Raw genomic sequence first — 15039 nt, 5'->3', positions numbered from 1 at the left:
GGTGCTGCTTTCTCCTCACGCCCCCTCAGGAGCCCGCCTGGCCCACGCCGCCATGTTGGGTCGGCAAGCAGAGCTCTGCGGGGCCTCCCAGCCACCCGCGGACCCCGCGCAGAGCTCCCGCGCCGGAAGGCTCTCCAAGCAGGCAGCGGGACGCTAGTTCCGGTGAGCGGGCGCGCGCAGGTAGCCGCAACCCCCGCCCTGCGCGCGGCCGCCCCCGTAGGGAGCGAAGGGGCGGGGCCGGCGGTGAGAGGAGGAGAGAGGGAGGCCGCGGGGTGCGGGCGCCCGGGAATTCCCTCCTCCTCAAGTAACGCGTCCCGGGCCGGCTGTGCCGCCGTCGCTGCCTCCCGGCGCCCCGCGAGCAGAGGTGGAGAAGGGAGAGGGCCCCACGGGCGTCCGCCTGGGCCGGCCGCCTTCTCCCCGAGGCGACCCGTGCGAGTGCAGCCGGACCCAGGTAAGCTCGCAGCGTGGCCTCGCGACGTAGGCGACTGACCCCGGCGGGGCAGCTCTAGGCCTCGGCATCTACCCTCCTGCTCCCCGGCTTCTCGAGGCGCCGCCGCTCCTGTCGCTGTCCGCCTGCCGGGCCCGGAGTCTGGAAGTTGAGGAGAAACTTCTCCCCTCCCCCGGTCTGACCGGCGGGCGGGTGTGTTTCCTGGGCTCACTACCTGCTTGCCCAGTGCCTCGGTCCCCGCCCTGTCCAGTACTTCCCGATCCTGCGGGAGTCCGTGTAGTGGTCCAGCCTATGTGGCGCCGCCGCTGCACCCTGCGTCCTAAAGGGCGTGGGGTCACTCGCGAGTGAGGGCAATCAGGAGGTAGAGGAGCGGACCCTTCTCGTCCTAGCTGCTGGAGGTCTGTGTCGCCTGACGCCCGCAGCAACTGTCCGGGGCAAGGAGTGGAATGCGGGGAGCGAGTGAGTGAGCGGCCGGTTGTGCTCGGTTTGATTGAAAACCACGACCTGTTTATAAAGTTTTCCTTTGTTTGGGTTTGAGGGTGTTGGGACGTGTTTCAAACAGCGGCCACTTTTAAGTGCCATGCCACTCCGCCTCCCTATGGGTTCGGTTCACAGTCTTAGTTTAGTTTGTTAACTAAAAAAAATTTTAAGAGTGTTTTGCTTCTTGATAATTGCTTCCAGCTTTTGCTTTATTGGGCTTGGGAAAGAGTTGTTTTAAGAAAGTGGGAATATCGTTTCTGATACAGGGATTGCTGTAGTGAATGGGGCAAAGCGTAGTTTCGATGTGGTTATTCTTTGCGTAAGTGATTGGAACAGCAGTGGAATGACTAATGACAGTTATCAAAGTTAATAAACAAAAAGTTTGCAGTTGAAACGTAACTTTGTACCTCTCGTGTATTTTTTACATAAGTGATTTCACAGCATACTGTGGTGTAGTATATTCGTGCATTATCATGTAAAATTACTGTACCCAAAGTATCTTGACAATTGAAAGTGAGTTTAAACATCCTGTTAAATTTCTAAATTTAAATTACACACTAATGAAAATGTTACTAAGTGTGCATATGTGACTTAATTTAAGGTTGACTATATTTAAGGGAGAACACAACTGTAGGGAAGTTATTCTTCAGAAAATTTTTTTCTTCTTGCTATGTCAGCATTTAGCTATAGCTTATTTTTGAATACCAGCAAAACCTCAGTGAAAATGTAAATCCTGGTTGACATTTCAGTAGGTCCTAAATTTAGAGGGTGGAAAAGATTGCCTTTGATTGAAACGTAAATACAAGACTTTATATTCCATGTTTCCAGGATAAAAGATAGAAGAGCTCTTAAAATATGTACTTTACCATAAAACTACAGTAATGTTATCATACCTTTAATTTTGTAGCTAGTTTTTGCTGACTTCACAAACCACAAAATTGACTCCTTTCTGTTCAACTGAAAGTGAAATTACAGCCTGACCTGTTTTCTTGGGATAGGTGTGAAATTTGTCTTATGGCCACAGGATAATATTAATATATAGTCAAAATTTGTGTTTAGTTGAGGGAATTCTCCAAAAAAATTGCCTCTGCAAATATTATTTCATTGCATATATAGATAAAAGAATATACTAAAAGCAGTGACCCAGTACAAGTGAAATACTAATCTTTTTTTATTTGTAGTTCAAATTTGCATAATTCTAACAGTAAATAGCATATTACTATGGGTAATTTTTATAAAAATATATTTAGCTTCCAATTTAGTGACACGGTTCAGTGTGAGTATAATTTATTAGTCTTATTACTATTGTTTAGGAAAGAAACCTGAGTAGTGGTGTTTTTTGTTTTTTGGTTTTTTGGGTTTTTTTTTTTTTGTTTTTGTTTTTTGGAGAGCATTGCTAGACTCTGATGTCTAGGAATGCAAATTTAAGTGATAAAACTATTTAAAAAGAAAAAAAAGAAAAAAGAAAAACTACAAGGAAGTGATTTGCATCAAAACAAAGGGAGAGAGGGAAGCAGCTGTGATGAGGCCAGACTTCTGCAGCAGTAGGAAAGTTCTTCTATCCTTGGTGTCTTGGAGGTGTTGGTCTTAATTTAATTTATGAAGTCATACATTTGTTTGTTTGTCTGTTACCTGGGTTTTATATTTTACATAAAAGTATTTTTAAGAAGCCTGAATGTAATGCAATGTGGAAGGTACTTAGGTTAATTAATAATTTAATATTCAGGATAATCTGGTTTCCTGCCACATCCTTTAATCTTTTTCCCTGTTGATTAAAAAATTTAGCCATTGGTGTCTGGCTTAAGGGCACTCCCTGGGCTCTTCTTTGCTAGCAGGTTTAGATTTCCTGCATCATAAGTGTCATATACTAGTTTGTGTATGTAACTGACTTGAAAATACCACACATTTCCAAATTACAGTAATGAGAGAATTTTCAAAAAAGTGTTTCTTCCTGAGTTCTTGATTTTTATTGATATTTTAATGCTCTGAGAGAAGGTGTTGTGTGTTACCAATTTTAAATATCAATAGTAAGTAGTAAGAAATCAAATTGTTTATTGAATGAATAGAAGTTCTTTTATCAGATACCTATCTTTCAGAAAATCAGGTACCATGACAAAATTGCCATAGCAAGGGTTGACTTTCATTTTTTCCCCCAAAGCAGTAATGCTTCAAATAAAAAAAAAATTCAGTGTCAGTTTTAACATGAGATTTTCATATAGTGATTTTTCCTTTAATTACACTTTATGAGGTATGTAGAGTCTGAAGAAATGATACACTTTTGTTACAGAAGAAAGGAATGGCAATGGTGTGTTTCAGAGAGGCAAAGTGGTTGCCTGATGCTGCTTTATTTATTCTGTGTAGTTGCTTGCTGTTTTAGCTGTTGGTTTTGTTACTTTACATTGTTGTAATGGAGCGCTGAAGAAGAGATTGTATCTATGCCAAGTTCATGTCACAGGAACTTTGCCTTGTTGTAAAGGCAATGTTTGTGGTTCTGTCCTTGTGTGCATTTTTACGGGAAGTTTTAGTAAGATCTTCCAATGTTCAGAGAGCAACATGGCTAGGTCACCTTTGGTTCACATTTAAACTTATTTATACTATAAATACAAGTCCTCTAGCAAGACCTAACTGCTTCTCTTCAAAGGAAATAATCTGTTTCTATTAAAATGTGTTGGTGTCTTACCAACACTGTGTACTGCCATTTGTGTATGGCTACAGTAGGGTATATATTTTCTTTTTTCTTCTCTCAGCTGCTCCAGTGCCACAATTAGCTGAGTATTGCTCAGCTGCAGCTGCTGGGTGATTAAGAGCCATCCAGCTCCTGTCTAAACTCAGAGGCAGATTTAGCAAAGGAGCTCTAGTAACAGTCATGATAGAGAGGGAAGAGCCAGTGCTGCTGCTAGTATCAAGTCTATGCCAAGGGATCCTTGGCTGTTGCAGCACTACTGTAGTCTTGGAACCAGCCGACTTGATGGCAGCATGTCTTGATCTGAGTTGAGCTTTATAACATTAAGATTGGGAAACATACTCCAAGAAAGATGGAGAATCCTATGATTACAAAGTATAGTGTGATGCACTGATGGCATGAATTTCAAGCCTTAGTGCCTCATCTCCTTGCCTAGCAGTGCCCTTCAGTTGTTGGGTTTTAAGAAGCATGTAACATATTTCAAATTAGAGGATGGCTAGATTGCTGATGTACATCAATTTTGGATTCTCCTACAAAAAGTGGAAGATCCTTGAGGGGTTAGTTCTAGAACTAACCCATAATCTATTCCCTGTTGTCTGAATTTTAAAAATAGGAACCCCAAATTCTTTTTTCTTATTGTTGGTGTTTGAGAAGATAAACCTCAACAAGTACAAGTACTAGCAATGCATAGCAGTCTGTACGAGGTGGGATGGGAGGACTGGGAATTCAAGGCCAGCCTAGACCATTTAGTGTTACCAAAAGTAAAAGGGGAAAAATGCAATTACAGTAGTGTCTTAGGGTTTCTATTCCTGCACAAACATCATGACCAAGAAGCTTACACTTCTGCATTGCTGTTCATCACAAAAGGAAGTCAGGACTGGAACGGAAGCAGGAACTGATGCAGAGGCCATGGAGAGATGTTCCTTACTGGCTTGCTTCCCCTGGCTTGCTCAGCCTGCTCTTTTATAGAACCCAAGAATACCAGCCCAGGGATGGTACCACCCACAAGGGGCCCTCCCCCTTGATCACTAATTGAGAAAATGCCTCACAGTTGGATCTCATGGAGGCACTTCCCCAACTGAAACTCCTTTCTCTGTGATAACTCCAGCCTGGGTCAAGTTGACACACAAAACTAGCCAGTACAAGTAGTATCAGCTATGTATGGCAAAATAGACTGGAAGATACCATGAGCAAATTTTGCTGCAATTTGTGAAATGATAATGCAGCATTTTATACTGCCTTTTTACAGCCATATACTAAAAATGTAGAAACAGTTCCTTTTACTAATCCTGGAAGTACTGGGTAGCTCTGGGTTTTGGCGATTTGAGGTAGGGATTAGAAATAGTTCAAATTAGCATAACCCTAAGGAAGAGATACAGAAGATTGATTGAACATGATCAAGAATACATTGTCATTAGGCCACTGAACAAGAGACTGGTAAAATATTTTCTTCCTTTGTGTCCTACAAAAGTTCATATGACAAAGCACATTTCTCTTAAAATTGTAACTATTTCTTTCTGTGACTCTTTTAGTTGATATAGTGTTCCTGAGTCAAGGAGCTGTTTTATAATAATCCACAGTAAATATTTTTAAAAAGATTTTCACACTTCTTTATTATGTATTTATGTATTTATTTATTTAGAGAGAGGACAGTCTTCAGGAGTCCGTTTTCTCCTTTCACCATGCCAATCAATCATCTCATCAATTAAAGAAGTAATCTTTGAATTGTATCAAAGGTGGGGTTTGGGTTATAACCATATAACATATGGACTTTTTTTTAAAAATTCACAGCATTTTATATGTTTCGTAAAACACAGTTTTACATGTATTTTTACCAAAATTAATACAATTAGCTTAGTGCTTTTTTTATAGATTAAAGTTAAATAATGACAATTTTTTTACTCTCAAAGTTTTCTGAAGTAATTTAAAACAGTCTTGCTAATATGAATTTTAAAAGTTCTTTAAAGTTTTTCTTCATAAACTAAAAAAAAAAAAGCTCATTATAATTGAAGTTACACTAGTCTTAGGAAAGTTTATTTTAAAGGAATACTTCTTACACTTTTGACATTTTTGGTTGTGAGCCTAGCCTTAATGGCAGAACCATTTTTATTTATTTATTTATTTATTTATTTACAGTTTTAATGAATATAGAAAGTCTTGGGTTATAAAAAAGAATCTTGGTTTTTATCTGAAATACATTTGGTAATTTATCATGCGAAAGATGACAATATTGTAATTTAGGTTTCTTTTCTCCCTAAGATGAAAGAGATGTACTTATTTGCTGTGATATGTCTTTTTTGTTAATAATTTTCATGGTTTTTTTATTCGATATATTTTTTATTTACATTTCAAATGTTTTCCCCTTTTCTGGCTCCCCACTCCCTGAAAGTCCCATAAGCCCTTTTCCCTCCCCCTACTCCCCCATCCAACCCTCCCCACTTCCCTGTTCTGGTATTCCTCTATACTGCTGCACTGAGTCTTTCCAGAACCAGGGACCACTCCTCCGTTCCTCTTGGACATCAATTAATATGTGGATTATGTCTTGGGTATTCCACATTTCTAGGCTAATATCTACTTATCAGTGAGTGCATACCATGATTGATCTTTTGAGCCTGGGTTGCCTCACTTAGTATGATGTTCTCCAGATCCATCCATTTGTCTAAGAATTTCATGAATTCATTGTTTCTGATGGCTGAATAGTACTCCATTGTGTAAATATACCACATTTTTTGTATCCATTCCTCCTTTGAGGGACACCTGGGTTCTTTCCAGCTTCTGGCTGTTACAAATAGGGCTGCTATGAACATAGTGGAGCATGTGTCTTTACTGTATGCCAGGGAATCCTCTGGGTATATGCCCAGGAGTGGTATAGCAGGGTCCTCCGGAAGTGTCATGCCCAGATTTCTGAGGAACCGCCAGACTGATTTCCAAAGTGGTTGTACCATCTTGCAATCCCACCAGCAGTGGAGGAGTGTTCCTCTTTCTCCACATCCTCGCCAACACCTGCTGTCTCCTGAGTTTTTAATCTTAGCCATTCTGACTGGTGTGAGGTGAAATCTCAGGGTTGTTTTGATTTGCATTTCCCTAATGACTAATGATGTTGAACATTTCTTAAGGTGCTTCTCAGCCATCTGACGTTCTTCATGGGAAAATTCTTTGTTTAGGTCTGTACCCCACTTTTTAATAGGGTTATTTGCTTCTCTGGTGTCTACCTTCTTGAGTTCTTTGTATATATTAGATATTAGCCCACTGTCGGATTTAGGGTTGGTGAAGATCCTTTCCCAATCTGTTGGTTGACGTTTTGTCCTTTTGACAGTGTCCTTTGCCTTACAGAAACTTTGTTATTTTATGAGGTCCCATTTGTCAATTCTTGATCTTAGAACATAAGCTATTGGTATTCTGTTCAGGAACTTTTCCCTTTGTCCATGTCCTCAAGGGTCTTTCCCGGTTTCTTTTCTATTAGTTTCAGTGTGTCAGATTTTATGTGGAGGTCCTTGATCCACTTGGAGTTGAGCTTAGTACAAGGAGATAAGAATGGATCAATTCACATTCTTCTGCATGCTGACCTCCAGTTGAACCAGCACCATTTGTTGAAAAGGCTATCTTTTTTCCATTGGATGTTTTCAGCTCCTATGTCGAAGATCAAGTGACCATAGATGTGTGGGTTCATTTCTGGGTCTTCAATCCTATTCCATTGATCCACTTGCCTGACATTGTACCAATACCATGCAGTTTTTATCACTATTGCTTTGTAGTAATGTTTGAGGTCTGGGATACTGATTCCCCCAGAAGTTTTTTTTCCTGTTGAGAATAGTTTTAGCTATCCTGGGTTTTTGTTATTCCAGATGAATTTGAGAATTGCTCTTTCTAACTCTGTGAAGAACTGAGTTGGGATTTTGATGGGGATTGCATTGAATCTGTAGATTGCTTTTGGCAAGATGGCCATTTTTAACTATATTCATCCTGCCAATCCACAAGCGTGGAAGATTTTTGCATTTTCTGAGGTCTTCTTCGATTTCCTTCTCTGAAGTTTTTGTGGTATAGGTTAAGGGATGTGTAGTTCTTGGGACACATTTGCTGTTCTTTTGGGTGGGTTGCGGGAAGAAAAGTACTGACCACTGAAACTTCAATTGTCTGGTTTTCAGCCTATATTCCTAAAAGTGTAGATAGTCTTAGGTTACTTCAGTTCTTTCTCCCTCTGTTCTCTGTCTCTGTCTCTGTCTGACTCACTCTCTTTCTCTCTGTCTGTCTGTCTTTTAAATAAATTTCAGTTTTTTTATTTTTTAAATAAATTTTCAGTCTCTTAAATAAATTTCAGTTTCTTAGTATTCAGGAGCAGTTAGAGTGAGGTGGAGTTCATGGCTTACTTGCATAAGTTAATGTAAGTTCCGAGGCATATTTATTAAAATCTAACCTTTGTTCTCCCATGATTAGTCTTTTACAGATAAGGATACCTTAAAGTAATGACATTCAAAGATTTGAAAAGGAACAGAGAAGGAAATGTGGTATAATGAGGAAAGAATTAAAAAGTGGTTAGCTTTTATAAACACATAATTTTTTTTAATTAGTGTATCTAATTCTACTTGACAATGACCAGGTCCATAGTTTTGTCAATTTAGTAAACTTCTTAGGTAAGAGGCTGTTGAACCAGATGGTTTCTAATATCATTTTAACATTGTACAAATGTGTAAAATGTTATTTTTGCTACTGTTGAGGTTTTGTGATTTTGACAAAATTTTATTAAAATGTGGTAGTCTGAAATTTACAATAAAATGGTAAAAATAAAATAAAATAAAATATGAGCTATGGACTTTGCTGTGAATTTTCTCAACCAAATACAGTGTTAGTCCAACCATTAAATGGACACTTAACCTATGATGTGACAAAACAATGCTAATTTTGATTATAAAACTACTGCAACCTTACTGCAGATTTCTAGGGATTCACGGTTGGTAAAATTGGCTACAATTATGTGGCTGTTGTAAATTTTATAAATCGCTAGATGGTTTTAGTGTGGTAATCCATTGCAATATTTTTAGATTTTTGATGCTATTAAGTGTGTGATACTTCTCAACCTTTTAATAAGTCCCTTTATGCCAGATAGATTTAGCCTCAAGTAAATTGATTGAACTAGTTAGTCAGAAGCCTGGATTTAATGTTGTCTATTCATTACAGAAACTTGTGACTAGGATAGTCAGGGTGCATAGCATTAATATAGACACAGTTAAATACAAAGTTTTTTAAAGCATCATATTTATGTGACAGTATTAAGAAATTGGTTTCTTGAGGAACACTCCTCTACTGCTGGTGGGGTTGCAAATTAGTACAACCACTCTGGAAATCAGTCTGGCAGTCCCTCAGAAAACTGGGCATGTTACTTCCGAAAGATCCTGCTATACCACTCCTGGGCATATACCCAGAGGATTCCCCAACATGTAATAAGGATATATGTTCCACTATGTTCATAGCAGCCCTATTTATAATAGCCAGAAGCTGGAAAGAACACAGGTATCCCTCAACAAAAGAATGGATGCAAAAAATGTGGTATATCTACACAATGGAGTACTATTCAGCCATTAGAAACAATGAATTCATGAAATTCTTAGGCAAATGGATGGAGCTGGAGAACATCATACTAAGTGAGGTAACCCAGTCTCAAAAGATCAATCATGGTATGCACTCACTAATAAGTGGATATTAGCTTGGAAAACTGGAATATGCAAAACATAATCTATACTTCAAATGAGGTACAAAAAGAACGGAGGAGTGGCCCCTAGTTCTGGAAAGACCCAGTGTAGCAGTATAAGACAAAACCAGAACAGGGAAGTGGGAAGGGATGGGTGGGAGAACAGAGGGAGGGAAGGGGGCTTATGTGACTTTCGGGGAGTGGGGAACCAGAAAAGGGGAAATCATTTTAAATGTAAATAAAAAATATATCGAATAAAATTTTAAAAAAAGTAGAAAAAAATCATATACTAGAGCTCATACACCAACCCCCCCCTACATTTATGTCCTAATTATGAACTTAGCCTGTTCCAGATAGTATTAAAGAATACTTAAGGCTGCCTTCAGAAAACAGCTCAACAGCTTCTTTTTAAAAAATAACCTATAGACAGGGTCACTCAGCACTTCAATTTATGCTGATAAATTATAAATGTATTTTATTTCTGAAATACTTACAGAGAAGTGTGATGGCCATCTCCTTAGCAGATACATCAAAAACAAATATAGATTAGAATTTTATTAACACAGTTCAATAAACAACTATGGAGGTTCTTTTCCATATTAGTGAAAGTAAAGCTATCTAGAGAAAGTTTTTAAACCTAAATCCAAGCATCCATTACATGATAATTTACAAGCCATCTGTGAATAGTTCTTGTGACACACAGTATCATTCCCAGTGCTGTTCCACACTGAGAACATTGCTTTCTTGCAGACAGTTGCCACCCAACAAAGACAGTCTGGAATGGCTATGATTGATGCCAGTGACCCTTCAAATCACATCACACTCTTTATGCAAGTCAGTCTGTGTGTAGAAGCAAATTTTATATACTGATTATTAAATTTTATCACTGGTATTATATTGACTGAAGAATTGCACTTTTACAGCTGAAAACGAAGCTCGATGATGAAGCACTTGCATAGCACTACAAAGCTCCAACGTTCAACCCCTTGCACTGCAAATTTCAGTTACATAAAAATGTTTTTCCATTCCTGATCACAGCTCAGTGTTACTATCTCATTAAAATAGAAAGAGTAGGAGCCCATTGTCTGCATCACAATACAAATTTGCTTCCCCACTTTCATAGTCCATTTTCAGTGGGATATAATTTTCCTTGCCACTTGGAATGCAGGCAGAGACCATGAATCTTTGGGCCAGTCTTTGACAGAGAGTGATTCCTTTCCCATTTCATCATAAAAACCATTGTGTTTTTATCACTAGAATGTTTTCACCGTGTGACTGACTGAAGTGGGGTTGTAGGTTTTCCCTTGCTCAGCTCAGCTGCTTCTGGCTGGAAGCCTGAAGTTTAAAAAAAAAAAAAAAAGAAAAGAAAAAAGCATTTAAAATTTCTTGTTTCCCCAAGTTGTGGTTTTCTTCTTTCCCCAAACTTATGAAAAGCAATGTCAGGCTATTTCATGCTGGAGTGCGGGGCAACAAAACCTACTTATCATGTGCTATTTTCCCCTTACTGAGTTAAAACTGTAGAGAGCCTTATTGAGGTGTCATGCCACCTGGCAGGAACTTGATATCGACCATATGTGAAGTTCCTCTCCCAGTCTTTGAGTGGGAACTCCTGTGTCAGCCATAATCCCCTCCACCTAGGGTGGAGTGCTCAGACAAAGGTGAAGCCTATTGTTCTTCAAGGACCTGCAGTCTCCTGAGAAACACTAGCCACCTGTGGAGCAACTGAACTGATTCTGCTGAGAAGCTTCCAAATTTTCCCCCCTGCCTATATATATTGGGAGTTCTTCATTAAACTTTGAGACCTTGAACAGCAAAAAAAAAAAAAAAAAAAAAAAAAAAAAAGAAAGAAACTGGTTTCTTACCTTTTCTTTGAAGTAGTTAGCTGTGATTCCAATTATCACATAATCGTGTCAATTTGGATGAGGATTTACTTTTTAAAAGATTTTGGTGTGTGTATGTGAATTCATGATATACCTGCCACAGCATGTATCAGGAGGTCAGAGGACAACTTGTGGAATAGGTTCTCTCTTCCCACCTCTCTCCTAGTTCACCTAGGGTAAACACAGGCCCACCAGGTTTACATAAGCATCTTTACCCACTGAACAATCTTACTAGCCCAAATTTAGTGTTTTTGTTTGTTTGTTGTTTTTTGATTTTTAATTGACAACTTGTAAACCACTTCTTAAGGTTTTTTTTTTTAACACAGAGTTAATATTTTAAATACAACAACCATTAGTATTAGAAGTTTTTACCTTTGAATGTCTTCAGAATAGATTTCCTAGGAAAACAAACTAAAATTGCAAGTAGATTAAGCATGAGGTAGATGAACATACTGTCTAATCTGCCACTCCCTTCCTACCTTTGCAGCCTCTTTACTTGTTAAGAATCACTACAACTCCTAGTGAACCTTGAGTAAAGAAGTCTCTCCCACATGCTCAGTAAGCTTTTTGATACCTGTCTCCAACTCTAACCCTACAGAAAAGAGTAAAGCTTCAAAAAATAAGACTGACAGGGCCTTGGGAAAATGATGAGTGATGTGATGTAGGGTTTATAATTTTCCTTTTTATTTTCTTTTCTGTTTCATATCCATTCCTAGTCTTGAACATTGAGTAATTAAAAAAAAGCATGTTCTGTGACAGGTTTATTAGGATAATAATACTTAAAGGGATTACCATATTTAATGTGAATGTTTTTAATATATTTCCACATATGCAGAAAAATCATGGAGGACATAGTTGGAGCAATTGAGGATAGACTCATTAGAGAAGCATACTTGCAATTTAGCATAACTGGGATTTGAATCAAGACCCTTATTCCTTGGGAATAAGAAACAGTGGTAGAAAAAGAGGGGTCTTTTTCTTTTCCTTCTATTTTAAATCATATATTTGAATTGAGAGCAAACAAAAGTATTCACTTACAATTTTTGTTGTTGTTTGTTTGCACTATTTTACAGTGTTACCAAACTGGCCTTGAACTGGCTCTGTAACCTAAGCTGGCCTCAGATTTTTAGTCTTCTGGTCTTTGCTTTCTGCTTCCTAGTAGTGGAATTAGAGACATCAACCACTCTTACTCTAAACTTATACTTTCCTTTTAATTGGAAGTTTTTTGCTGCAGATACTATTGTTTGTGGGTTTATTGTGGGAAATGGTACAAGGATTCTTTATAAATACCTAGCTCAGATTAACAGAGACAGTTATCAGCATGTTTTCCCAGTCAGTATTTTTCTTGTCTAAATTTAACAAAGAATCATACAAAAAAATGATTTATTTATTTATTCATGCTGCTTTCTAGAAGTTTAAACCCATTACTCTGTATAGAGTCTGTTTATAATCAAAGATTATATATACAAGGATATATATACAAGGATGCAAGTCCTGTGTAATTGTGTACTTAGGTATGAACACATAGAACTTGTACTCAAATTGAGTCTGATTCATATTGCTAATATGAAATATTGCTTTGGTATCTAAATTGTATTATGTCTTGTTAGATGAATTAGTAGCAACAAATTATATAGGCCTCATCTCTGCTGCACAAAGAAGTGTTTCTAGTTTATGCAATTTTTGAAATTTACCAAGTAGTCAAGCTATATATGGAGCAGACAGTGGGGTTCTTTCATGCTGGTTCATCATTTTAATTCTTACTGTCTTCCATATGGTTTATTCCTGTAAATCATATTGCTATACAATTCTTCACTGTCTGAAAAAAAGTTTCCATCTAAAGCTCTAAATGGAAGTTTGTTTACTACTTTGGCCATGTATTCTTATGTTGACATTTCCTTCACTACCTTAAAAGTCTTCTTTGGCTTCCTTTTATGCCTTGAATTATAACTGAGACTATACTGTTTGTCCACCCTCAATAAGCTAGAATATGTTTTCACATGAAAATTGACAGGTTTTACTGTTATTGTGATAGCTCTAAACTAGAATGTAAGCTTCCTGGGGTGGGGAGTTTTGTTATAATCCTAAAGTTTCCCATGAATCTAAGACAGTGACCCTTGTGAAGTGTTTTTGAATCTAGGGTGTACAGCTGGCAGTGTCTGCTTATCACAGACCCATCAACAAATACCTCACTAAAGTCATGCAGCAATCACAGATTTTTGTTTATACTTAATATTTTGATGTGGCAGATATAATTCAGTGACAGTTTTTTAAAGAACATTTAAATAAGCATTTAACTTGACTGATGCTTGAACTGTCAAGGAGAGGTAAATGTTAAAGAGTAGTACTTAATTATACCTAGGCACAATTAGCATTTTCAATGAGAGCATTCCCTTTATGTCTAGAGACCATGCTTCTTAAAAACTATAGCATACATCAGTTCCTGTTATATTACACTAATATAAACAAGTCATACGGATTTACCAAATGGCTATAAGGAGAGCTGGGAAAAGTAGTCCCTGTCAAGGCACCCTAACTTCTTATAACAACTTCACGCATAGGAGGAAAAAAAAATTTGGTGGATAGATAAGATATCTCTGCCACAAAAATGACCCAATAATTAAACAAGTTGGATAGTGTCAGATCACAAAAACCTAGGACATGCCTCACTCATTACCTGTGGCTCCTCCCAGCCCTCCTCACACTACCCCTAACCCTAAAGCTCTCTCTCTTCCAGGTGGACTGGGCTTTGACTTCCCTTCCCCAGCTTTGGATTCCTCAGTAATTTTGGTTAAGCACCCAGGTTTCCTGACTAGCTCTTGGGTGCTTGGTCCATGGCTCCCCTCTTGGTCTGCTAGCCACTCCTCTTCTCCTCTTGCTCCCTTCCTCCATCCCTCTTCTTTCATGGCCCCATTCAGTCTGCTGGTTATACTCAGTCTAGACCCTTCTAGATGCCTATTACTGGCTGTCCCTCCCATTAAATCTACAATAAACCTTCTCTTTAGTCATACCTTGGAGTAGTCGTGTCCTCGGTTTTTCATTCATTCATTATATATATATATATACATATGTATATGTATAAAACATTATATGTTTATATATATATAAACATACTATTTGGTTATAAAACCTGGTTAGCATATTTATCAAAAAGTGTCTAAGTGATATGTTCTTAATTGAGGCTTTTAATATTGCTATAGAAGCAAGCTAGTTATGATTTAAAACTTCATATATCAGCACTTTCTAAAAGTTTTTTTTAATATTCCTTCTCTTTATTTAATCTTTTTTTTTTTTTACACCCCAGATTTTATTCCCCTCCAGGACCACCCTTCCCGGGCAACTCTCCCTCCCTCCTTGTGATTGCTTTCTTCTCCCTCCCAAGAAAGTTTATTTTCTAAGCTAGAGCATATGTTGTATTTAATTTGGTATTTGATCTTTGAACTTAATTTAGGACCACTGAAAAGGGAAAATGCTAGCCATCTGCAGATTCTTGACAGAATCTTTGTTGGTAAGAGCTGTGTCATCCTGGGTTTTATATTAAAAACACTAGGAAAAGCAGCTTTTGATTTTAAGAAGTACCCTGACTTTTGGAAACATTAAAATCTAGTAAATGTCTAGCTTAAGATTCTAATGGGCAGCATTGAATTTGTTTATATTTAAATTTTATCTTGTATACACCTCAATGTATGTGAGTGCATGCACCCTTGGACATCAGAAGAGGACATTAGATCCTCCGAACTTAGAGTTACAGTTTTGAACCACCATACATGCTTGGTCTTCTTGCAAGAGCAGCAAGTTCTTACAACCACTGAACCATCTCTTCCTGCCTCACCCAACTATTTATAGGAAAAACTTATGAAAC

The 15039-nt window shown here is 38.2% G+C and overlaps 1 protein-coding gene across 3 annotated transcripts in view; it reads left to right on the top strand.

Annotated features, from left to right (window-relative positions):
• The first annotated feature begins 358 nt into the window (after nt 1-358).
• The window catches only part of Yes1 (YES proto-oncogene 1, Src family tyrosine kinase), a 65976-nt gene continuing 51295 nt past the window's right edge, over nt 359-15039 (top strand). Inside the window, exon 1 of one of the 3 annotated variants that reach the window (XM_052193713.1) lies at nt 359-451. Coding sequence is in view for 1 of the 3 variants with exons in the window: in XM_052193712.1 (XP_052049672.1) it covers nt 895-907 (13 nt within the window). In the remaining 2 variants the exon portion in view is untranslated. The other 2 variants (XM_052193714.1, XM_052193712.1) reach the window with 2 other exon arrangements.

Source organism: Apodemus sylvaticus, chromosome 9 (genome assembly GCF_947179515.1).
Source record: "Apodemus sylvaticus chromosome 9, mApoSyl1.1, whole genome shotgun sequence".
Classification (NCBI taxonomy): domain Eukaryota; kingdom Metazoa; phylum Chordata; class Mammalia; order Rodentia; family Muridae; genus Apodemus; species Apodemus sylvaticus.
This window is presented reverse-complemented; position numbering and strand designations above follow the sequence as displayed.